Source organism: Malaclemys terrapin, chromosome 10, assembly GCF_027887155.1.
Source record: "Malaclemys terrapin pileata isolate rMalTer1 chromosome 10, rMalTer1.hap1, whole genome shotgun sequence".
In the NCBI taxonomy this organism is placed as follows: Eukaryota; Metazoa; Chordata; order Testudines; family Emydidae; genus Malaclemys; species Malaclemys terrapin.
This window is the reverse complement of record NC_071514.1, coordinates 26,700,686-26,726,528: the sequence shown is the minus strand read 5'-3', so window position 1 is coordinate 26,726,528 and position 25,843 is coordinate 26,700,686. Positions and strand designations below refer to the sequence as shown.

Sequence of the window (25,843 nt, the reverse complement as noted above, 5' to 3'; positions counted from 1 at the left end):
TTTAGGGTTTACATTGTTTTTTAATTTCCTTTGTTTACTAATAAAGAGCAGTCAATGGGTCTTATTTACCCCACGGAATATAGCAGAGCAAGGAAGGGGTGCTTCAGTCTCCATCAATGGAATGTGCTGATGGGAGTAGAAGGAGGTGCTGAGGTTTTATTTACTTATTTTGTTAATATCTTTAGGCTCCAGGGCCCCATTCTTGCTCACCTTGACTGAAATTCAGATCAGGGCTGTCAGCCTGGGAGAGCATACCTTCAGGCTATGGGCCATTTAGAAGTTTTTCTCAGCTGTCACTGAAATTTTTTCCTTGGCTCAGTCAGCCAGTGAAGGAGCTTGTGGCTCCCCAGGTCCCTCCAGTCATTCCCCATGAATTCAGTTGCCAGCTATGGTGTCAACTTCAGAGACTGCACCCTGAGAAGGAAACTGTGCTTGAATGCCTCATGTGGGGTACGATCCTGCAACCCTTCCTCATAGATACAGTCCACCAGTACGAGTCTTCCTGTGAGTAAAGGTGGCAGGGCTTGGGTCTGTTGTGTTCCACAGAAGGATTTCCCTCTCATGCTGGCATAATTCCATTGACATCAGTGAACTTTCACTCATGTAAAACTGGTGTATAACATTCAGCCTCTTAGTTGGGTGCCTGATCCCAGGCAGCCTCAGGACACACATTATTACTAGAAAGATTTAATCACCATAGCTTCTAGGTAACAACGCATGAATTTCATATCAAGTTCCATGATGAAGAGCAAATTGAACCTCAGCAATAAAGCTACTTACTTAGACCTTGATTCAGCAAGGAACTTAGACAAATACTTAACTTGAAGCATGTGAGACGTCCCATTACTGATTCATGCCCCTAACATATGTTAAGAGAATGCCAGCTAGACGAGATGCCCCAAAGATCACCTTACTCAGGCATAGGCTGGTCTCTGGCAGTACTAAATTGCACAACACCAGAACCTTTTGGAGTTGCCCTTTTCTGCACCTTGATTTATCGACAGCTTTATAATTAAAAAGAAAAGAAAAGATACTTTTCTGCTTGTTACGTTTGATATAATCAGACATATTAGACCTTAACCTCCTTCCCTTTGCAGGAGGACTCTGGCATCTGTGGAATGCTGTGGTCATACAAGGTTAGAACCTGAGCTGCTGTTCTCCCCTCCTCCCCCAACTGAAGGAGTTCAACGGACCTTCCATGTGCCTAGAACCAGGAATTACATTTGGGAGTTGGAAGAGCTGCAGTTCAGGTAACAGTCTATGTGACATCTCCTTTTGGATCCCCTCACAGATGCCAGAGTCCTCCAGCAAAAGGGGGATCTGATATTTCTAATGAGAAAGAAGAAGCAGACAGAAAAACATTTTTGTGGAAGAAAAGTGTGATACTTCATAAAAGAACACTAGTGGGCAAACCTTGTAATGTTGCTTTGCAGATTCCCTTCATAACGGCAATAGACTTTATGGGTCGAATCCTCAGCTGGTGAAAGGGGAAACAGCTTAACTGAAGATCCAGCTGATGATCTGGCCCATTTTCTTTATTTTAGATAAGAACTGTGGTATCTTAAGTATAATATCTGTTTACTACTATGATTTTATAAACATATTTTAAGTTGCATTTAAACACTGAAAAACTGTAGAACTTTCTCTTGATTGAATCCCTGATTTACATCAATATTAACAAGGTTAAGATATTTTTTTTGCATCTTAACTTATACTGTATGTCAAGCAGCTTTTAAAAGGCATAGATGGCAAAGCAATATATGGAACAGATTGCTGCGTATTTTTAAAATAGTTAATTAAAATTACACCCCTGCAAAACTTTAAATGTCACTTTAGAAATGAAAAGTAGAAACACCACATTTAGGAATGATTTAAAAATTTAAATATGCTTTTATCCAGTATCTTATTATTCATCAGGCTAAAACTATAAAGCATCATTAAACCGACGTACGCTATACTACATGGGAGTTTGCAGGTCAAAAGAGGGGTCAAGGCAACCAATATGAACAGTTTTCACCTATATACAAAGAAAGCATTAAAAGAAATGCAGGCATGTAAATTATTTGAGCTACAAACAGTTTGAAGTGGGCCTTTTACTACTGTTTTCCATCAGCACTTTTCAGTGAATTATCTTCCTTTTCTTCAGGAATGAGTAATTAACACTTGGGAAGAATGCTATTAATAAGTAAGACAATTACCCAGAGAATCCAGTCCCTGTGGCGAGATTGGACGGCAAAAATGGCCAGGATAACTTTGACAGTCAATGCATTTCAAATTAAAGGCCTAAGGTGGCAGTCCTCATTTAAGCACAACTTCCATTCATTCCAATGGGAGTTACAAGACACCATGATCAGGCCCTAAGTTTTCCCCCACATATAGAAGTGAAGAGTATCGGTGCCACATAAGAGAGGAGTATTTTACAATTATGGAATGAGACATATGTAGAATTATAGACATCAGCCATAGGAAACATCGGTTAGCTCCTCCAGTCCTACCCTTTACCAATGCAGAATTGTTCTCTACAGTGCATTTATTAGTACTTTGTCCAATTTAGTTTTATATCCTGCCTCTGCACAGGGGGCTGGACTGATCTCTCAAGGTCTCTTCCATTCTTACATTTCTATGATTCTATGAAAAGATGGGACTTTCCCTTAGGAGACTATTCAACAGCTAATACACCCTCAGAGTTAGGAAGTAATGCTTGATATTCAATCTATATTTTCCTTTTCTTAATTTCATCCTCTTGCTCTTAGTTATTCCTCCTCACTCCCCAAATACACCACACTCAATACTTCCTTTCCCTCATCAGTGTTATTACGAGAGTGAAATAAATTACAGTGCATCAGCTACAATGCTGACAGCTTCTAGTGCACAGCGTTAGCAGTAAGAAATCAAGTATTCTAAGGTTTATAATTAATTTCCCCTACTTATAAGCTATAGATCAATTAGCAAGAAGTGAAATTGCAAGAGTGAAGCTTTTAGATTATCATACTTAAGGTTGATTTGTAGCTTTCTCTATACTTCCCTAGCCATCATTTTTATAGTATATAGAAAAGGTCTACAAAGCACAAATTACATTTTTTTTAATTAACATGGAATTTTTAAACAAAGATTCAGGTCAGAATAACCAGGATACTGGTTATTTTTAGGATATCAAAGCAGAAAATGTATTTTGCAGATCTTGGAGAGTTGTGATAACATGGAACAAATTCTCTGCATAGTACATACATCTGCAAACCTGCATTTCACTAATTCACCCCCATGATTGGCACACACAGGACACCAGACTTTTCCCTCTTTTCAGCACACTTTTGATGGCAGAGGGCCACTTTATGCATCCGTACAATGCAACTAAGAGGCATGATTCCCAGCATGGGCAGACAGACTCGTTCTAGCTCTGCTAGCGTGGGCTAGCCATGCGAGCACAGACCATATTCTTAACACGATTACTTTTACAAAACTAAGCAAAAAACAAAAAGACCCCTTTAAAAAGATATTGGGAAACAGCCTTTTTTTTTAAAACTGTAATCTTCTTTCACCACTATTTTAGTGGGCTGCATGGCTGGAATGAATTATAGTGCACAGCCAGGGTTTTCAGAAAAGGCCCTTCCGCCCAAGGAAAAGTTCAGTTGCATTCTGCTTTAATAGCATTTGGCAAGCTTACACTATTGTTTTTGTACAAACAGAAGTAAATTTGATATGAATAAAAAACTGCATTTAATGTGAATGAAACAAAAAGCAAATTCTGTAATCTTCAAAAGAAATTATATACTTGAATGATTAACTATGATGTATTTATAAAACTAGAATAATTGAAAACAGGATTTTAAGGTGATTCATGTAGACTGTGCTGAAATATTTATTATTGCAAGTCCAGAAGATCTGTCTGGGTTTTGTCACTGGAAATGTCTAAACTCAGTGTCCAGATGTTTATTTAAGTTGCTCCCACATAGTTCTAATGTCAATTACCAGAGGTTATCAGAGAGCATCACTGTGTATCTTCCTTGACTAATATTCTCATTTCTTCTGCATCTTTGATGTTTTCTTTCATTAAAATTCCTGGCCTACAGCCACAAAAATCTGCCGTGCTAGCAAAAAAATGGTCTGCAGACATGACATATGATGATGCCCTATGTCTGTGCAAGGATAATATTTATCATCAGCTATCATTTAAGTAGTATTATAATCAGTACAGTGCCATTTTGAAACAGCTAAGCTGAATAATATGAAACTAGGGGCTGAGAATTTATAACTAATATGAGACAACATAAGTCAGTAAAGAAAATATTATTTCACATAATGAGGATTTGGGGAACCCATATATCTATCTTTTTCCTTATGTGGGGGGGAAAAAAAACAGCTGAAGACAGAGGCATTTCACACATAATTAGGAATGGCTCTGATGGCTCTGTAACTCCAGAAAACACAATTGCGCCAAGAAGCTCTCCTGAGACACTTAGGAAACTGTGGGACTTTCATAGTAACCAGGAGGCAACAGAGCATTCATAATCTAACAGAGACTTAAACACGGCTGTCATCTTACACACAGTCCTGAGGTCTTTCCTAAATTCAAATGCAAATATGAATAATTACTGTCTTGCTGGCTAACAGCTTTCTTTGAAACCTCATTTATGCTCTTCTTCCCCTTGGAGATCAGCCAGCTCCTTTGGCTCATGTGAGTTATAAATAGGATCTTATCAAATTCACGGCAGTGAAAAACACGTCATGGACCCTGAAATCTGGTCTCCACCATGAAATCTGGTCTTTTGTGTACTATTACCCTACCCTACACAGATTTCACAGGGGAGACCAGCGTTTCTCAAACTGGGGGTCCTGACCCAAAAGGAGGTCATGGGGGGGTGTTGCAAGATTATTATAGGGGGCTCATGGTATTGCCACCCTTATTTCTGTGCTGCCTTCAGAGCTGGGTGGCTAGAAAGCAGTGGCTGCTGTCCAAGCGCCCAGCTCTGAAGGCAGCACCGCCAGCAGCAGCACAGAAGTAAGGATGGCAATGGGCGGCCGGGGAGTGGCAGCTGCTGGCCGAGGGCCCAGCTCTGAAGGCAGCAGCACAGAAGTAAGGGTAGCAATACCATACCAGGCCATCCTTACTCCTATGCTGCTGCTGGCAGTAGCGCTGCCTTCAGAGCTGGACTCCTGGCCAGCAGATGCCACTTTCCAGCCGCCGAGCTTTGAAGGTAGCACTGCCACCAGGAGCAGAACACAACAATACCACGACCCCCCCTACAATAACCTTGCAATGCTCTCACTACCCTCTTTTGGGTCAGGACCCCTACAATTATACCACCATGAAATTTCAGATTTAAATTATGACATTTATAATTTTTAAAATCCTCTGAGCATGAAATTGACCAAATGGATTGTGAACTTGGTAGGGCCCTAGTTATGAAAAATGAATTGCAATTAAGGCTGTCAAGCAATTAAAAAAAAATTAAACGTGCGATTAATCATGCTGTTAAATAATAGAATACCATTTATTTAAATATTTTTGGATCTTTTCTACATTTTCAAATATATTGATTTCAATTACAACACAGAATACAAAATGTACAGTATTCACTTTATATTTATTTTTATTACAAATATTTGCACTGTAAAAAACAAAATAAATAGTATTTTTCAATTCATCTATTACAGGTACTGTAGTACAATCTCTTTACTGTAAAAGTGCAATTTACAAATGTAGAATTATGTACAAAAAAACCTGCATTCAAAAAGAAAACAATGTAAAACTTTAGCGCCTACAAGTCCAATCAGCCCTACTTCTTGTTCAACCAATCGCTCAAACAAGTTCATTTACATTTGCAGAAGATAATGTTGCCTGCTTCGTGTTTACAATGTTACCTGAAAGTGAGAACAGGCATTTGCATGGCACTGTTGTAGTTGGCATTGCAAGAAATTTACATGCTAAATGAGCTAAAGATTCATATGACCCTTGAGGCTTCAACCACCATTCCAGAAGACATGCGTCCATGCTGATGACTGGTTCTGCTTGATAACAATCCAAAGCAGTGCGGACCGATGCATGTTCATTTTCATCATCTGAGTCAGACGACACCAGCAGAAGGCTGATTTTCATTTTTGGTGGTTTGAGTTCTGTAGTTTCCACATTAGAGCGTTGCTCTTTTAAGACTTCTGAGGCATGCTTCACACCACTTCCCTCTCAGATTTTGGAAGGCACTTCAGATTCTTAAATCTTGGGTCGAGTGCTGTAGCTATCTTTAGAAATTTCACATTGGTATCTTCTTTTCATTTTGTCAAATTTGCAGTGAAAGTGATCTTAAAATGAACAATATGTGCTGGGTCATCATCCGAGACTGCTATAACATGAGATATATGGCAGAATGCGGGTAAAACAGACCAGGAGACACACAATTCTCTCCCAAGGAATTCAGTCACAAATTTAATTAACCCATTATTTTTTTTTATTGAGTGTCATCAGCATGGAATCATGTCCTCTGGAATGATGGCCGAAGCATGAAGAGGCATATGAATCTTTAGTGCATATGGCACATAAGTTTGTTTATATTTACGAGTGTCGCAAGATATTTGTTTCTCTTAGCGATTGGCTGAACAAGAAGTAGGACTCTAAAGTTTTACATTGTTTTCTTTTTGAGTGCAGTTATGTAACAAAAAAGCCTACATTTGTAAGTTGCACTTTCATGATAGAGATTGCACTACAGTACTCGTATGAGGTGAATTTATTATTTCACATAATTTAAAAATACTACTTTTGTTTATCATTTTTACAGTGCTAATATTTGTAATAAAAATAATATAAAGTGAGCACTGTATACTTTTCTAAGTCCCATTCAAAGTCAACAGGATTTAGGCTCCTAAATCACTTCAGCACTTTTGAAAATTATATCCACAGTCCCTATGACAAGGAGCTTACAATCCAAAGCAAGTGACAACTGCAGGGACAGGGATAAATCACATACAGACTTTTTTAGCAAAAAAAATCTTAAACTATCATCATCTGCCCCTCAATCTGTGCTCATCCACTTCACAATCGAGGAGTTATTGGAGCTCTACATGGCTGCCACAGAACATCAGCTCAGGACATGGCTGTTGCCAGCCTTCTGCAGTCTGGCTCAGACCCTCCCATCACTGCCAGTCCTGGAAGGACAGAGCTTTACGCAGCTGCCACGTACTCCCCCAGCAGCTGGACGCTGTCTATACAGGGACCTTGAATGTCAAGCCTTAGGTAGGCATAAATTTCTCCTTACTCAGGCCTTTCACACTGCACTTCCAGGGAGGACTCAGCAACGTATTATGAAAAAAAAAAATCACCAAATCATAAATCTAAGTAACATTGTCATGGAATTGTGTGTTTCCTGCCACAGAATTGGAATTTGTGTCACAGATTAGATAGGGCCTGCGGTTTTACTGTAGCAGTGGGGGAGATGGTAGAGCTGCAGTTCAAATATTGGTACAGAAGAGGAGATTATGTTATAACCAGCTCTAGGCTAATCCCATCGCCACTGGGCAGTCTTTTAAGTAAATAAAAGGGTATGATGTCACTACCATGAGGGTTTCTCTTAAGACATTTTATGATAGACAGCAAAAGTATAAACAGAAATATTTCAACGAGATGGGCAGTCAGCAAAAGAATACAAAGGGAGTCTTATAAAGTGTTCATCTTTAGACTAAGGTTAGATTTTGGATTGCAACTATTTAAGTCTGTTACAAATACACCATTATATTGGACACCTTGATCTAATAACTAACTACATTAATACCATCTGTGTACACAGAGAGGGAAGAAATACCAATATCTAAATTAAACATTATGGACTTCAGTGACCTCAGTGATTACTTCAATGAATATGCACTGATTTACACTATGTGAGGACCCAGTCCATAATGTCAAATTTTAAATGTAAGCTGGAGGGATACTACTTAGTACAAATTCCTGTAACTTCCCATAAGAAATAACTCTCACCTCGTACTGGTATCAACCATGCCAGTTGTATTTTGCAGTTTTAAATATGAGTATTTCCATTTTCCTGGTGAATTTTGATCCCAAAAAGACAAGGTGGGTTAGGTAGTATCTTTTATTGGACCAACTTCTGTTGGTGAGATACACAAGCTTTTGAGCTTACAGAGAGCTCTTCAGGTCTGGGAAAGGTACTCTCTGTCACAGTTAAATACACGGTGGAACAGATTGTTAGATTTTTGTAACAAGCCAGAAATCCAGTGCATCTATTCAGTCCATGATTTTTAGTATCTAGCAAAGTTATGAATTTAAGCTCCTAGGCTCATCATTTGAAGGTGTAGTGCAGGTTTCCTTTGAGAGCGAGGTCTGAGAGGTCAGATGTAGAGTTATCACTTTGTGAAAAATGTGTTCACCCAGAGGTGATCACTCAACATCTGGCCACTCAGACTCAGAGAATGAATCTGTAAGGGAGGAAGTCAGCCTGGTCATGGGATTTCAGCCAGAGACACACCACAGCGCAAGAGCAGGACCTGAGGAAGTGGATGTTGAGGGTAAGCCAGGCTAGGAGTTGGCAGAACAGACCTTGTGATGGAAGAGAAAGGAGTAAAAGAGTCAAGGGTGGAGGAGCATGAAACATGGAGAGAATCAACAACCATATCGACGAAAGAAAGGGACGAGAGGACAAGGAGGAAAGGGCTGAAAGCAGACGAGAACTCATTAAAGCTGATGGACTGGATATCTCAGAAAGGCCAAGAGACAGGGCACACTGGAGGAGCTGATGGGTGATGCTGAGACCAGATGCTGATTTCCCACATGATTATCAACAGAGAGATCAGAGCAAGAGCACTGCTAGTTGAAGACCTAGGTAACTCAACGGCCTTTTTAGTGAGTGAGAGAATTGAACCAGGGCTGCATGGTACAATGAAGAGAGGAGGGTTAGGAAACTTCCAGATGAAGAATCAGGTGGGTCATCAACGTGGAAGCTGAAGTCACTAGAGAGAGATAACAGGAGTCAAAATCAAAGAAGGAAGCTGATGGGGAAGAATTGGGTGGATGGTATATGACAGCAACACAGAGGGGAGAGGGAAGAGTCAGATGCAGGGTTGTTCACAACAGAGAGTGGGAAGTAGTGAGAAGTTGGAAGCAGCAGGAACAGAAGGGGAGAAACTCAGCTCCCTCACCATGTCTGATCCAGGGCAGGAAGTCAGGCCTCTATAGCTACATCTGCACTGCAGCCGTGGTGCGATTCCCAGTGCTGGTTGAAACTTGCGCTAGCTCAGCTCAAGCTAGTGCACTACAAATAGCAGTGTGGATGTAGTGGCATGGGTGACAGCTTGAGCTAGGTACATGAACTTGGACCAAGGGGGTCAGGCAGGCTTAGATTCGGGTGGCTAGCCTGAGTTCCGGCCCATGCTGCAACATCCACACTGCTATTTTTAGCCACTTGCTGGAGAATGAGCTTGTGTGAGTCTGTCTACTGATGCTGGAAATCCCAGCTGCAGTGTAGACCTACTCTAAGAGAGGGCAGCTGCAGAGCCAGTGTCAGGTGAAGGATTCTGGTCTCTGTGAGGGACAGGAGCCTGGAGGGGGCAAGGTATGGAGAGGTCCTAGATGGCTGTGATCTTTTTAGAGATGGAGTGGGTGTTCCAGAAACAAGAAGAGGAGGGAAGAAGTAGGATAGATGTGAGGTTAGGAATGATTGACTAGAGGGGCAGAGTAGTGGTACAGATGTGTGTGGGAGCTGGAGAGGATGAGGAAGGACCAGAGCTGGAGCAAATCTCATCAGAGATGAGGTGGCAGAGGAGCGAGTGGACGTGAGAGCTGGATTGGTGCTGGTGGGAAGAGGGGCAGGTAGAGCCGGTAGAAACTGTAGACAGGTGATGGTAACAAGGATGGGGAAATGGAGGCAGTGGGGCAGGGGGTGAGGAAGAAGGATGCTATGATGCAGAAGAGTGTAATGGGAGCCTTGGGTGGCAGATGGATAAAGTTACCAAAAAATAAAAATAAAAAGATACAGGGGGAGATACTGGGCCAGGAGAGACTCCCTGGTGCTTGCAGCAGCTCTCCCTTCCAGGCAGCTATATTGTGTTGCCCAAGGGAGGGGGAAGAAGGCAAGCCTGTTGGGAGCTGCACAGCTGGGAGAGTCAGGGTGGGACAGTGGGGGTGAGGAGTATACTGGGACAGAAGCCTCTTCATAGTGCAAATACTGAATAGGGTGCAGCTGAGATTTAATAGGTTAAACTGAGAACCTGAAGTGACAAATATTGTATCCAACAGAAACTGAAGAGGGACTTCAGATATGCAAAATCTAACATCAGAGCATCCTTACTCTTAAGAGAGACCTGAGATCTACATTGACTAAGAGCTTGACATTTGGTGTTTCTGAGCACCTGCTACACCTCATTGACTTCAACTGAGGTTGAAAAGTTTTAACATTCTGAAAAATCAGATGTTAAATGGTCAAGACTACGGGATGTCCCACCTAAAAGATGAAAACTTCAGCAGTATCCCTTAATAGCACAGTCAGACATTGATTCATGAATGAATGAGTGCCACTTATGAGCCGCCAGCACTTCCTACACCACCTGGCTTTGTCCTTGGGAGATTCTCTGCCTGCCCCCCCAGTCACGAACTGAGCTTAGAAAAGCAAACAAGATCACAGTTTAAAGTGGTATGGTTCCAAGAATCACCAGAAACTAATGCATAAGTAGGTTTAAGATTAGTGTGGGCAGGGCTTACATAATTAAACAGGAGCAAAATCCAAACTCTTCTGGCAAGTTTGCTCTTAAAACCCACAGGGTCACAAATTAGACATGCTTCCACAGTTCCATCCCTTTAAACATGAGACACTGAGGAGCAGAGTGTCTGTTATTCAATCTTTCAATATACAGGATTCCCCAACTTTTAAACAAATATAACCAATTTTCAACCAGTTTGCATTCTAATATAATCTTAAAAACCTGAAGATTCAACATATGTTTTCCTAACCAGTTCAACTAGGTTATTCTTGTACTAAAGTCACCAGCAGAATCAAATTTTAAAAACATGCATAACAGAAGTCAAAATGCTGAAAGTTTTGGATCTAATCGGATGCTTCATTATTCCAGAATGTACAAAACAACTATTCTCACTACATCCTGCAAGCCAAGGCCCTTTTCTTCTTTTCAATTAGCATGCTCCAGTTCCCTTAAACAGCAACACAATTTCAGAATTATCCTTTAGACAATAACCTTGCTAGCTATGATTTAGCTTGTTACTTATGTTTGGAAGCTAGAAAGGAATCTGATGTTCAGGGTCACATATTTGAAGGACACAATGCTTGAGGCTTCAGCAACATGCATCTGTACACAAGACAGGTAGCTATGTATGATTTGCACAAAGTGTGCTTTATGGGTGTGAGCATACTTTTACAAGTATGGCACTTCTATGGAAAGGCCCTTAAGTTTCCAGATGTCAGTCATTCAAAGCAGACTACACTATAAGTATGTTTAACGCCAGTGGACGAACGGAAGTCTTTTTACCTGCTATGGCTTGAGTTCTCCTACAACAGCTAATGCTATTGCCAATAACTAAGTCAGCAGCAGGGAGCTGTATTCCTTATGCTTCAGAGGAATCTCAGAACCCAGGTCTTGGCAAGTAAAATAAGGAATTTTCTATTATTTTTCATCTGAGCTGTATTTCTTTGTAATTAAGAAAAGCTTTTCACTGGTGCTCTCCACCTTCAAACTTCAGTTGAAACAAAAAAAATGCTACTGTGTTTGAGAGATTTTTGATCTTCAATGGTTGGATAGTTTGCATTACTGAAAAAACACCCAAGACTTTATTTCCTCTAATGAAACTAGAGGAAGGATCTGTTCTATTAATTTCAGCAGACAATGGTATTCCAAAAGTTTAATCAATGTACAAAAATAGTATGGAGAAAAAAAAAAAAAACCACCCAGGCCTTTAATAGAAAATATTAGTCTTCAAATTAATTAAATCTCTAGATTTGCTTAACAAGGGTCACCATAACTGGAGAGAACGTCCCTTAGAGCCTGAAGAGGATTTGAGTTATTTTATAACTCAGAGTTCTTATCTATTCACAATAGGTTTAAGGGTGGAAAAATATATTATTCCTTTTACAATCATTTTTCCTCCAACTATAAGCATCTTCTTGTAGACACTTTGTCACTGCTTACCACAGGATGCTGAACAGCTACTTTAGCTGAGCTATATAAAGCCCATTGGGCAATTTTCAGAGGCACTGAGCACATTCTCGGTCTATGAAAATCAGGCCACAAACACCAATATCGTTTGTACTCAAACTATTAATCCCTTCCCAGAGCTCCAGTGCCACATCTCCTCTAGCAAACACAGCAATCTACATGGTCAAGAATCCTGGGTTATCGAGTTTTTAAAAGGGTAGCACAAGAAATCAATTCCACTGTCCATTGCCAGATATTTTCCTTTTTGAACTCAGTCTTCCAATGAATGGTAGTCTTCCTCATCCCTCACTTCTCTGTATTTCATTGAGGTTTCCCCTTCAGGTTCATACCTGACCATTTTGATATTCAACATTTCTGCTAGTTTTTGCGCGGCAAGTTTGGCTTGTGTTTCCTAAAACAAACACACACAGGAAAGAGAGAGACACAAGTTAAACTACAATTTGTTATTCATCCTGGGTATCAAAAAATCTACTAGCTGAAAAACAGAAACATTACAGAGTAACTCGCATGATCACATTAAGTCTCATCCCAGCAATTCCTAATATCTGCAAGAAACAGTGGACATTTCCTTAAAATATCTTTAACATTTTGATTTAGAAATTATTTCATTTTATTACTTGAGCAGCAGCTTCTCATGCTGCAATTCTTACGCAAGACCTGCTTCCACTTGAGCAAGATCAGGCCTATGTAGAGATGTGGCCTACTAGAGTCATCACATGACTGAGAAACAGAACTCCCATGCTCCAAACCCAGCTCTGACAAAAACTGTGGCCTTTGGCAACTCCCATAATTTCTCCAGTTCCAGTTTCCCCCTCCGTAAAAAGGGGAAATAACATTTACCTAACTCTCAGGAATGCTGAGATTATTAATTAGTAAGTGCTTATAAAATATTAAGCAGTACCGCATTGAAATTAAATAGCCCAACACCAACAAGTTTTAACTAGCTGTCCAGTTTTCAACATTATCAGTCTGTCATCATATGGAATTCAATGCCAAAATCCAGTGCCAGATCTCTGTTCAAAATGAAACTTCCTTAACTTCCAGTGACTACAAAGAACTTGGTCATTGCCAGTTACTGTGGGAAGAAAATCAACTGCAATTACTTGCACACATTTCAGATCTATAACACTGGGTACTTCTTTTGCCTTCATTAGTATGAATGGGGTATCCAGCATATGCTAGTGACTGGTATGCTAGTTACTGAGTATACTTTTTGAGTTCAAATCACAGAAGTGACAAGTAACACTGTAATGAATTGATCATTACTATATGCAAAGAATAATGCTAAATTTTATTCACTGCTTGATAAACAGCCCTAAAGAATGAATTTGGAAAAAAACCAAAAAGCGGACAGAATCAAATAGAAAAATTAATCTGACCTTATAAAGAGTCTAGAAGTCTCAACTGACTAACATATGAAAGGCATAGCCTTTATACTGTGGCTTTCCAGAATGGTCCCAGCAATATAATTACATTTTCCAGACCAAACAGTACCACTGATTCATACCTCATAAATTTCTTTTTGCTGCATCTGAATTGCTATTGATTCTTCTATGGATAACAATTGGGTAGGTGCATGATGAAGTGGTGGCAGCCGGGCTGCTGTGATGTCATCCAGATGTTTCTTATCTCTAAGATGTCTTTCTTCTTCAGAAATCGAAGACCCAAGTCTCCTAGGTGAACGACTAGGTGAGGAATCATGAGATGAGCCACTCCACTCAGCTGGTAATCTAAAAGGGATCAAATGTGAAGTTGCGACCCATATTTGCAATGTGAATTTAAGACAGTTTTTAATTCTAGAAAATAGTCATATCTGATACAGAAAGACTAAGAAAGAGACAGTATAAATCAGGTCAGATTATAATGTACCACATAAGTGAACAATAAGCCAAACTTTCATAGTGCTTCTTCATGTAAAAAGGTAATTAATTTTCACAACACTTTTAAAAGGAAGGAAACTTTACCAATGAGGAAAAATTCATGGAGAGGTTAAGTGACTTCCTCGAGGCCACACAGTAAATCACTGCTTCAGCAAGGATTAGAACAGGGGTCGGCAACCTATGGCACGCGTGCCAAAGACAGCACATGAGCCGATTTTTAATGGCATGCTGCTGCCTGCCGGGGTCCTGCTCAGCCCGCTGCTGAACCCCGGCAGCAGGCTGAGCCGGACCCCAGCAGGCAGCAGCGTGCCATTAAAAATCCTGGCCGACCCAGCCCGCTCTTCTCCCCCCCCGCCTACCGTTCTCTCTGGCGGGGGCAGAAGCAAGCTTGGTCCTGCTGGCTGCTGCCGTACAGCAGGCTCCGCCGGCAGCCAAGCTTCCCCCTCCCTCCCCCGCCTCTTCCCCCAGCGTGCTGCGTGGAGCCCCGCCTCCTCTCCCTCCCTGCCGCCGATGGCCCTTGCGAGGGAGGGGAAAAGATCAGCCCCAGCGCCCTCGCTGCTCAGACCGGTAAGGAGGCGGGGAAAAGGCGGGGGAAGAGGGGGTAGGAGTGGGGCGTATCCCTCCAGCCCCCTGCCATGAGTCGCTCAGGGGACTGGAAGCACCCGCCCGATCCCAGCCCCACCCCAGCCCTCTGCCCTGACCCCTGCACCCCCCTTGCACTCCAGCTCCCTACATCCCGCCATGACCCCATCCCTGACTCCTGAACTCCCCACACATACCCAGCCCCCCACACTCCATGCCCTGACTCTTGCACCCCCCACATCCCCACCCTGAGCACCAGGTTGGTAGCAGGCTGAGCGGGGCCGGTGTCTGGGATCCCAGCTGGCAAGGGGCCAGCAGCCAGAACCCCAGACCGGCAGCGGGCTGAGCGGGGCCAGCAGCCGGGACCCTGGCTGGCAGGAGCCAGCGGACGGAACCCCAGACTGGCAGCAGGTCGAGCAGCTCAGCCTGCTGCCAGTCTGGGGTGCCGGCCCCACTCAGCCCCCGCCAGTCCGGGGTCCCGGCCCCGCTCAGCCCGCTGTCGATCTGGGGTTCTGGCTGCCGGCCCCTTGCTAGCCGGGGTTCCGGCTGCAAGCCCCGCTCAGCCCGCTGCCGGCCTAGGTGAACGGAACCCCAGGCTGGCAGCAGGCTGAGCAGGCCGGTGGCTTAAGATCAGCATTTTAATTTAATTTTAAATGAAGCTTCTTAAATATTTTGAAAACCTTGTTTACTTTACATACAACAGTAGTTTAGTTATATTATATATAGAATTATAGAGAGAGACCTTCTAAAAAACATTAAAATGTATTACTGGCATGTGAAACCTTAAATTACAGCGAATAAATGAAGACTCGGCACACCACTTCTGAAAGGTTGCCGACCCCTGGATTAGAATGAAGGAGTCCCCAGCTCAGCAATGAGTCCATTACAATATGCTGCCTCTCTCAATCTACTGAACACTATCTACTTCAATTAACTTCCCTGAGGTTGAGGACATTCATTTTCTCACAGGAAATGCTCCAGCACATTGAAGGATTGTGCCCTACTTAAGTACAATCTGTCTCTACACACAGGTTTCGAATACTAACCATAAAAATCACATACTACACAGACACCTGGAGTCACTCTTTCCTGACTTCCTCTGTGATATCTGAAGTTTTTAATCAATGGAAAAAAATGAACTAGTGATTTCATACAGCTTGTAATCTTCTAATACTTTCAATATACTTTGTAGTGATCTGCAGCTACAATAGGTCCATCTTTTCAATTACATGAAGACACTGTGATGATGCTCCATCATGCATATCAATCGTTTCCAGTATGGCACCTAGAAAAGGTGCAAAGCTATCAGATCACCAACTTGTAGCAAATATTCTTTCGGGGGAAAAAAAAAAAAATCTCTGCCAGAAGTTATACTTCTAGTTCTCTGTTTCTGCTTATTTTCTGCCCATAAAAATGGCAATGGCTGGGAGTCAGGGAAACTTCAGGTAGTCACTGTTGAAGTTTCCAGACAATTTTGCCAATACAGAAATTAAAATTCAGAGTGATCCTGAAAAGCCACCTGCTATTACAGTTCAGTTGTAATCCTAAAGGAATATTTGCCAGTTAAGTAATAGCTTTGTAGCATGGACCAAAAAAAACCTTTAAGGGTTGATGATGATTATTTATTACTTGTGGAATCAGGCGACTAAGTGACACATTTTAAGATAACTTTTGAATCAGGATTTTAGCCCCAGTCCCCAGATGTGGGGGACTAGCACATTAAACTAGCATGCCACTAAATGCCATATGTCTTTTTGATCATCTAATTCTGTCAAAACAAAGCAAAAAGCATTTACAGTCGCCAATTTTATATAGAGAATAGTTAGTCCCGCTATTTATGAGAAACTTCTATATTCTGCAATACTTACACGTTGGTTTTAAATTTATTTTTAGATCTTGGGTTCTTAGCTCTTGATTCTAGAACTTCAATATAATGTGGTTTTTTTGGTGTCACGGTGGGAAGGCTTCCAAAGGGATTATTCTTAAATTTAGCAATGTTCTGTTCTTTTTCTGATTTTCTTTCACTGTTATTCCCATCTCCAACTGCAATTCTTTCAAAGGCATCAACCAGCATGTCACCACTGTTGCCTGAAGCATCCACTGCACTTTCTGTTTCACCCAGAGAACTGTATTTAGGTATCTGCTGATCAATTTTCTTCAGGCTGATTGAGGATGAATTCAAATTGGATTTACTTTCCTGAGATTTTGCATGGTCTTCTATCATACTCTCTATTTGATCACGTTTTTTATAGCCCTTTGCAGAAGCCGTATGTGTGTCTCTTTTCTCGGTACATTCAGCTTCCTTGTCTTGCAAAACAGTTTTAGAAGCTTTGTTTACATTAGTAGCAGAGTTTTCATAAATAGATGAGAAAACTTTATTTGTTGATTTGTGCTCACTCAGGGCAACTCTTTGCTTGTTTGTATTAATCTCCTCTTGTTTTGTCTGAAACTCTAATCTAACAACAGACAACTGTTCAGTTGTCCTCCTTAATTCTTCCTGTTGTGCTATGGCAAGCTTCAGCTTTTCAACAAAATCAGAGATCTTTTTACCTTTATCTGGAAGTCTATAAATAAACATCCTAAAAATAAGAAAGAAATAGTTACGTGACAAGCCTCAAGTCTTATTTCTGATATTCACATATGTAATATCAGATGGATAAATTTAATAGTTTCATGAAAATATTAAAACATTGCTGGTTCCATGACATAAAACATTCTGAAAACATTAGATTCTAAAGTTTGCATAAATACATGACATCTGTAGTTTTATAAGTTCATGACTATAGCAGAAAAAAAGTAATTATTTTGCCAAACAAGTGAAGATTATTCTGAGCTGAATTAATGGATAGCAAATATTTTACAGTGATTTCATTTAAAAGATCACAGAACTGGGAGGGGAAAAATACAAGACAGAAATGAACTGTGCTATAATTACTGAAGATATTTATCAATTGACTTTAGAACTGTGAACATATGTAAAATTTGAGTATACTTCTTAAACTGTTGTCTTGACAGCCTTACCCAAAATACTCTTCACAACTCTATTATGTTATCAAAGCTATCTGTAGCATATTAATCATAGAAGTGTATGTGTCTGAAATTCAACCTAGAAATTGATGTGATTCTGACACAAATGAGTAGCATCCACAACCAGTAAATTGGGTCCAAGGAAGTTTTACTAACTTACTAACAGGTAAGCAGCGCCGGGCCGGAGCCCAAACTCCTCCTGCACCCCACACCACAGCTCCCTGCCACACCCCACCTGCGCCCAAACTCCCTGCCCTGAGCCTCCTTGCCCTGAGCCCCGTGCTGCACCTCGCACCCCTCTCTGCACCCTGCTCTGAGCCCCCTCCCACACTCCACACACCTCCCTGCACCCCTGCCCTGAGCCCCTTCATACACCCCAACCCTTTCTCTGCCCCAACCTCTTGCCCTGAGCACCTTCCTGCACACCGCACCCCCTCCCATCCCACACTCCCTCCTGCACCCCAACCCCCTGCCCGGGTTGCAATTTCTCCACCCAGATGTGGCCCTTGAGCCAAAAAGTTTGCCCACCCCTGCCTTAGAGAATAGGGCTAAAATTGCACATTTGTGCAGGATGCATGTTTGTTCTAGTTCTTCCTTTTCCCCACTCTTTAGTCTTCCTTCCCTGGAAGGGGGAAAAAAAGAAAAAAAAAAGATATGTCTTTATACTAAGTTAGCTACCTCACTGTCATTTTTTAGAGGGGACCAGGCACTGGAGTTTTTACCTCAGCATAGCTAGTTGTAATCAATCATAGCCCCACTAATTGGGGTTTACCTCAACTAGCTATGCGGAGGTATAAAACTACTTGTGTCTTGTCTCCACTACAATTTTACATCAAACTAGCTATCTCGATGTGAAACAAGACATCTTTTTTACAATGAAGACATAGCCTAAGTTTAGATACACCTCTCTATATTCTCCCCATAAATTGTGTTCTCCTCCCCACTTTGGCCTTTACTCATTAATTCACACACACACACACCCACACACACCTTTTATTGAAACGAGACTAGAAAGCCTCCTTAAAAACAATGTAATTCTGTAGGTAACATGTCAGATTTGCAAATCATTAAAGCCTTGACCCCGCAAACATGTAAACATATGGGGTGGTTTTACTCATGAGGAACCCCCTTGACTTTGAATAGAGTCACTCATGTTTAAGTGCTTGCAAGATCAGGTCCTACTAAAGCAAAAGCATCATTTATCTATTGTTCTTCACTGGTTCTTGCTCCCAGGCTCAGGAAGGAATTTCCCCCCAGGTCAAATTGGCAGTAACAAACTTTTTCACCTTCCTTTGCAGTGTGTGGGTGCAGGTTACTTGCCAGGATTAGCTGGGTCTACCTAACAATCATTTCCCTGCCACTGCAGGTGCTTTCGGCATTCGTGCACCTCAGTCCCACCTATTCTCTGCCTGTGGCACCTAACAGTCTCGTTTCCTGTAGACTGTAATACTTTGGTCACTGGGTATAGTGTGTGGGTGCTAGGAGGTGTTGATAGCTTGTGATATGCAGGAATCAGACCAGATGATCCGGTCATCCCTTCTGGCACTGAATTCTACGATAGTTTGATCCTGTAGTGCTTGGACTCCCAAATCCTTCTGTCCCTTATCACTGCACTCGCTGTACTTGGCACAGCCCCTGTGAGGTGGCCCTTTCAATAGGGGAAAATCCTTATGACTATTGGGCCTGTTCTGCCCACTGAGTCCGATCTGTGACCTGGTTGTTATCCCTCTCGGAAGGGCACAGCTCCTGTCACCGTGGTATCCACTGTCCAAAGTGACAGCGGGGGGGGACGGGTGCTCATGCAAAGTCACGGGCAGGATCAGGCTTCACTGTGTCATGTCTGCATGTGTTGGAGGTGGTGGTGGTTGGGAGGGGCGGGGGGAACAGGAGGCAGGCAGCTATGTGTGTGTGCATGTGTTAAGGTAGGGGGGATGATAGCAGTGTGTTGGTCTTGCGGTAGCGGTGTCTCTATCTGTGTGTATGTGTTGGAGGTGGTGGAAGCTGGGGGCTAGGGGACAGGACACAGGACAGCTGTGGGGGGGGGGCGCATAACAATGATGTTGGGGTAGCAGTGTGTCTATCTGGGTGTGCTGGAGGTGGTGGTGGCTGGGGGGGGAACAGGAGGCAGGACAGCTCTGTGTTTGTGCGCACAGGTGTAAGGGAGATAATAGCGATGCATTGGTGTTGGGGAGTGGTGAGTCTGTGTGTGTGCGTGCGTGTGTGTGTCTGTGTTATAGGTGGTGGTGGCTGGGGGGGGCAGGAGGCAGGGCAGCTCTGGTGTGTGCATGCAGGTATGGCGGGGTTGACAATAGTGTGTTGGTGTTGGGGTAGCAGTGCGTATCTCTGTATGTGTGCGCATGTGAGTTGGGAGAGGATAGCGATACATTGATGTTGTATGTAGTGGTGAGTGTGTGCGCACACGCATGTGTCTGTGTTATAGGTGGTGATGGCTAGGGGGGCAGGAGGCAGGTCAGCTCTGGTGTGTGCATGCAGGTGTGGTGGGGATGACAGAGGTGTGTTGGGGTAGCAGTGTGTATCTCTGTGTGTGTGAGCATGTGTGTTGGAAGTGGTGGCTGGTGGGGGCAGGAGGCAGGGCAGCTCTGTTGTGGGGGGGAATGAGAGCAGTGTGTTGGTGTTGGGGTAGCAGTGTGTGTGTGTTGGAGGTGGGACGGGCAGGATGCAGGGCAGCTGTGTGTGGGGGGCAGGGATGACAGCAGAGTGTTGGGGGTAGCAGTGTGTGTGTGTTGGAGGTGGGACGGGCAGGATGCAGGGCAGCTGTGTGTGGGGGGCAGGGATGACAGCAGAGTGTTGGGGGTAGCAGAGTGTGTGTGTTGGAGGTGGGGGGGGGCAGGAGGCAGGGCACCTGTGTGTGTGGGGCGGGGATGACATCGGAGTGTTGGGGTAGCAGAGTGTGTGTGTTGGAAGTGGTGGTTGGGGGGGGGGGGGGGGCAGGAGGCAGGGCAGTTGTGTCTGCGGGCCAGGGATGACAGCGAGGTGTTGAACAGAAGATGCACGAGGGCAGCGGTGAGTGTATTGGGGGCGGGCAGTTGGTCCCCGGCGGGAAGCAGTTACGCCGGTTACCGCCCCCCTCTGCCGCGCGGGACCGTGCGCGGGGCAGGACGGGCTCAGCTCAGCCCCGGGATGGTCTCGCTCCCCCCGGCCCCGGGCTCACCGAGCGGCCAGCAGCCTCTCCTGGCGCCTCAGCATCTCCTGCAGCTCTTGCAGGCTTCGGCCCCGCAGCTCCCCGCCTTCCCCTGGCGGCAATGACATGCTGCCAGCCGGCCGGGAATGGGCACGTGCCACTGCGGGGGGTTCCCCAACACCGGCTCCGCCAGCTGCTTCCGTTGCCCACAGGAGACCGCCATGTTACCGGAAGGGACGGTACGGCAGCGGGGTCAGACTTTGTTGAAACGCGGGTGTGTGCGCTGCTGAAGGCACCGCCCCTTCCCTAGGCCCGTAGCCTGTCGTCCCGCCCCTCTCTAGGTCCCATTCTTCTACCACGCGCGCGCACACCCTCCCCCGGCCGGATGGGCCCCGCCCCCCCACATCCCTGGCGCCTTCAGTGCTTATCGTCCACAAACCATCACCCCACCCGTGTCTTTCCCGCCCCCCGTCCTTCCCACCATCCCAAACGTGCCCAATCCCCCTCCTCTGCCCCTAAACCTCCGCCCACCTCCCCCCTGCCTGACCAGACACCCCCCTCTCCATAAAACTCCTGCATCCCCCGTTAGTCCCTTCCCCCACACAAGCCCCAGGCTCCTCCCTCCACTAAACTCTCCACACAACCCTTCTCCAAATCCTGATCGCCTCCCCCTCTACATGACCCTTGCTGGATCCCATATACACAAATATACCAACTCCTGAGCAAGCCTCACGCACCTCCTCCTCCCAGGCCCCCTTATCTCTACCCACAACTACTTTGGGGTCTAATATCCCACGTCCCTGCCAACTGCACTCCTGCTTTGCCCAGAACTTCACACTCACCTTCCAGGCAACCGTGTATAGAGTCATGCATTATAATGCAAATGCACTGTTTTTCTCTACCATAGATAAAACTTTGTGGAGCACTGTATCTTAAAAATAAACGTTGTCACAGATGATGTTGGAAGCAAAGCCAGTTGTGAATGCAATCCTCAGTCACCCAATTGTGTTCTATCTGTTCAGACCAATGATGCGGCCAGCTCAGGGTCTGCAATATTTTTTCTACTGAGATCCTGATGTCTCATTTTTCAACCTAGACAATCAACAATTAGATATTCATGTAGTGTTTTAATTCATTAGGGACAAATCCTGTTCATTCCTCCATGACTGCAGGAACGAAGACAGAGAAGAATCAGTGTGGTGGTTTCACTGCTCAGAGGGCAGGATCAGGGTGGTTACTCAAGTCTGAATTGTGGGGACTTTTACAAGTCCCTCCACCTCCCAAATTAGCTTCTGGTAATGGCTTAAAAAGCAAAAAAGATGGGAAAGGACAGCATCTATACCCTCCCTTCTGCACTCTTAGCAGCCCACATGCATCAAAGTGGAAAAGTTGCTCCTTTCACTACCCCAACCTTGGTGCTTCTGCAGTTAGAAAGCAGACCCCTACAGCTGGATAGAAAATTTCCTCATTCCTGAAGCAAGTCATTTTGTTAAACTTTCTAGTAGTACTTTAAATAAACAAACAAGAATAATAGAAATTAGCTGTCTACCACCCCCAGAGCAACATTTATATAATGTTGTCATATTCACTCAATTATTGTGCAATGGGGCACCTCTTGTAAAGTGACTGGTGTCAGAGAACAGATACCAGGATGAGACTCAAAATGGCAATTTTCAAATACATCTCTATTCCCCCAAAACATTAACACAAGACAACCAGCAAAATAGGAGAAATGCACTCAAGACTACAGGGAGTGGGACTTAAACAGCAGGAACCAGGAAGAGAGGGGTGGATTGAGAGGAGAAGGAAGGGAATTGAATGAGGATGGTAGGGTGGCGCCAGTTTCCTATTTCAAGCTGAGCGGTGCAGATGTGTGAAAAGATCTGTGGCTTGTGAACCACAGGTTGCTGACTTCTGCACTAAATAAATCAAGCGACCCAATTGAGGCAAAGGGCCCTGAGCCCATCAGAGTTCAACTCAAGATGGATCCCCCGTGTCATAAAGTCTGCATTCTTGAAAGTGGTCATTATGTTCATTGCAAGAAACGCATTTTGTAGTAAGCTGGATGAAAGAAATGGTAGAGAACAGAAGCAGATACTTGTGTCTGGTGTTCAACAATCGGTTTACTGAGAAAGTAGTGAGGGTCTAGATTTCTTACAAAAATTGATTATTTGCATTTTTCACTGGTAAAAATCTAGCCATTTCCATTTGTTTCAATGGACATTATCTTGTAGCTGACTATAGGAACTTATTAGGACTCAAGATTTTTAATTGTCAGGGATTGCTTAGTAAGGATAAAGGTGGAGATTACAGGGATTTTTGCAAATTGATATTTTCTATTGACTATTTTTAGTTTGGCCACAAATTTACCGTGTGAAAATACAGGTTTTTATAAAATGTAGTGACAATGGATACATTTCTACCTTTTAAAAAAAATTCCCAAATGAGAACAGATGATTTGAAGTAAATAAACATTCCTCTTCACAATGCAAGAGCTAAACCTTGCAACACTAAAAAAAAACCAAAAGTGAAACTGACTCCATTGACTTTCAAACAGAGAAATGCAAAATCTAAACAAAGAACACAAGACAGTGTCCTTGTTATGTCAAACTTGTTTTAAAATATCTTTGTGCATAATACACAAGGTAAATATAGAACTTCAGACTCCATTGGTTTGCTTATTTTGTTTTTTCTCAACTGGTTGTTATGAGTGCCATGATCTTTATTAAATCCACTCCATCTAGTAGAAATAATAAAGCCATTAGCTGAATGGTGGTTCCCAGGTGGCAGATTTGGGTCTTTTAAAGCTTATCCCAATAGAGGCCGCTTGGTCCAAGTACTAGTAAAGAGACACATTTCTCAGAGATTGTTAAAACAGTTGTTTTATGAACAGGATGAACTAAAGGCCAATCCCAGAGGGATTGAGGGAGGAAGCATGTTAAAATGACTATCCACCCCTTTGTTTGCTCAGCTGGAAGGTGAATGGAAAGGCTGAGGGCCAGGGGAAATGAGATTAATCAAGTCGGCAGCTACCCATTGGAAAAAAAAAAAAACACACATGATCAGGGTGAGAAAAACCCAACTAAGTGACTATTGAGTGGATTGTATCAGTGCCTGCTGCCCCCAGCCCAGATCATCCCCTCCTGCAGAAAATCCTACAGGAGAAGGAAAAAAATCTCTGTTTGCCCCATTTCTTCCTGATCATTCTGTCAGGGGAGGCAGGTTTGGCTCTGACAAATAGGCAAGAATACTCCCCCTCCCCAATTTAGATGATCCCATGGAAGCTGTAATAGGCCAAATGAAGGCTCTAGTCCCCTGCATCTGCTCTGAATTCTAGCCCCTCCTCTGAACAACTCCCAGTAACCCTTTAGACCTATAAGTGGAACTTTTTTAACTTACTCTTTACACAGCCAGAGGCAGGATGATGCATATCCCTCAGCTCACCCCCTGCTGCCCTATCTCTGCCTCTTCTCCTTGTGCAAACCACAGAGAAAGAGGTGGCAATGTCATGGAAAGAGAATGCCTCCTTTTTCTGTAGGGGAACAGGGAGACACACATACAGAGGGTTCTTTTCATGCACAGGTCTAGCCAGGATGATCTATAGGTCTATCACTATTATACATTGAGTTGCTGCTGTGTAACTTCAGTTCAATCATTATTACATGTGCAGAAATGTAATAGCATTTACAATTTATATTTCTAACTCTAAACTGCAACACCACCATGCAAAAGTAGGAAAAACGGTGATGGGGATGAAATCTCATGTTGCAGATTACCAACATGAATCATCAGCAATGACGTGCTGGATACAAAACATGTGAGAGTTCCCTTATGGCATCACTCATAAGGAAAATCACTCAGACTGTGACATTCATCTGTCTTTAGCTATCATCATTAGGAAGAATACTGAATATATGATGCCTGTATTAGGATAAGATTTAGAATTCCCTTTATGGTTTAAGTATGATCAGCAATTTAGGTGAAGGTCATCAAGTGATCCAGCTATAGAAAAGAATAGGGTGAATATACATTCCTGGTCGAGTTTGATCTTGTCACTTATTCAGCAGAAGCCATTATGGATGCCTAGGAAAGCAGACGCAAATGCTCAAAGGTAGAAGTGGATCTGAAACCCCCTCCTCACTCCTACCCCTACCTCCCTGCTATGAACTGGCATTCGGAGCAATTGTGGGGAAGGGGAAGGTCATGCATTCTCAGGCCTTGCCAGCTGAGAGTACAAAGAACTGTTTTGCAGGAACGAAATGCCCCAAACAGCCCTGTTTTGAAGACAAGTAGATGTCATCAGACTGAACATGGTCAGCCTAATACAATCTAGGGACTTTGGCCACTTCTTTTTCTACTGGGGTTCAGAAGTAGCATATTTACATTGCACATCAGTAGGGGTGCCAATTTTGGTTGTACGTATTCCTGGAGATTTCATCACATGACATAATCTTTAATTCCTGGAGACTCCAGGCCAATCCTGGAGGGTGGCAACCCTACATATCAATAGTATTTTCACAGCTTGTCTTGAAGAATGTTTTCTTTGTATTAGAGCATGTTTTGCCTCCACATTAGAGGGGAATCTTCCATTCACCTACTATTTTCTTGAACACTTTGATCAGCACTCATATAAGGTGCTTAGTATTTCACAGGATTGGTCCCTTTGTTTCTTATAGTGGTAGACTTTACTATGCTCCCCACTTTGGTTATTGTCCCAAGAGAGGGTACTATCTAATAACAGCTGACAGAAGGCGATAGTCTGTTTTCCATCATGTCTGAAGCCAAATGCAATTTATTCCTCAATAGTATAAGAACAGTTGCTATGCAATTCAGTATTGTTTGTATGGCAAACATCTTGGAACCTACAAGAAGATCCAATTATAACAAGAGCAAAAGAGAAGAAAATCCACACTTCTGATAAATAAATTAGAATAAATGAGGTGACAGATGAGACAAGGATAGGAGAGAGGAATATTGCTCTTTATATAGGGAGACTAGGCTTTTAAGTAATTAGGCAATGTATCCTAAAGTATATTGTTTGACATAATAC

General features: G+C 43.2%; 1 protein-coding gene across 1 annotated transcript in view; it reads right to left on the bottom strand.

The window, feature by feature from the left end:
• Window positions 1-11,833: 11,833 nt before the first annotated feature.
• The window catches only part of MYZAP (myocardial zonula adherens protein), a 97,416-nt gene continuing 83,406 nt past the window's right edge, over window positions 11,834-25,843 (bottom strand). The window contains exons 13-15 of the mRNA XM_054041419.1: window positions 16,493-17,203; window positions 13,670-13,892; window positions 11,834-12,553 (exon numbers count right to left, since the gene is read on the bottom strand). Coding sequence (XP_053897394.1) covers window positions 12,413-12,553; window positions 13,670-13,892; window positions 16,493-17,203 — 1,075 coding nt within the window. The 3' untranslated portion in view covers window positions 11,834-12,412. The remainder of the gene's footprint in view (window positions 12,554-13,669; window positions 13,893-16,492; window positions 17,204-25,843) is intronic.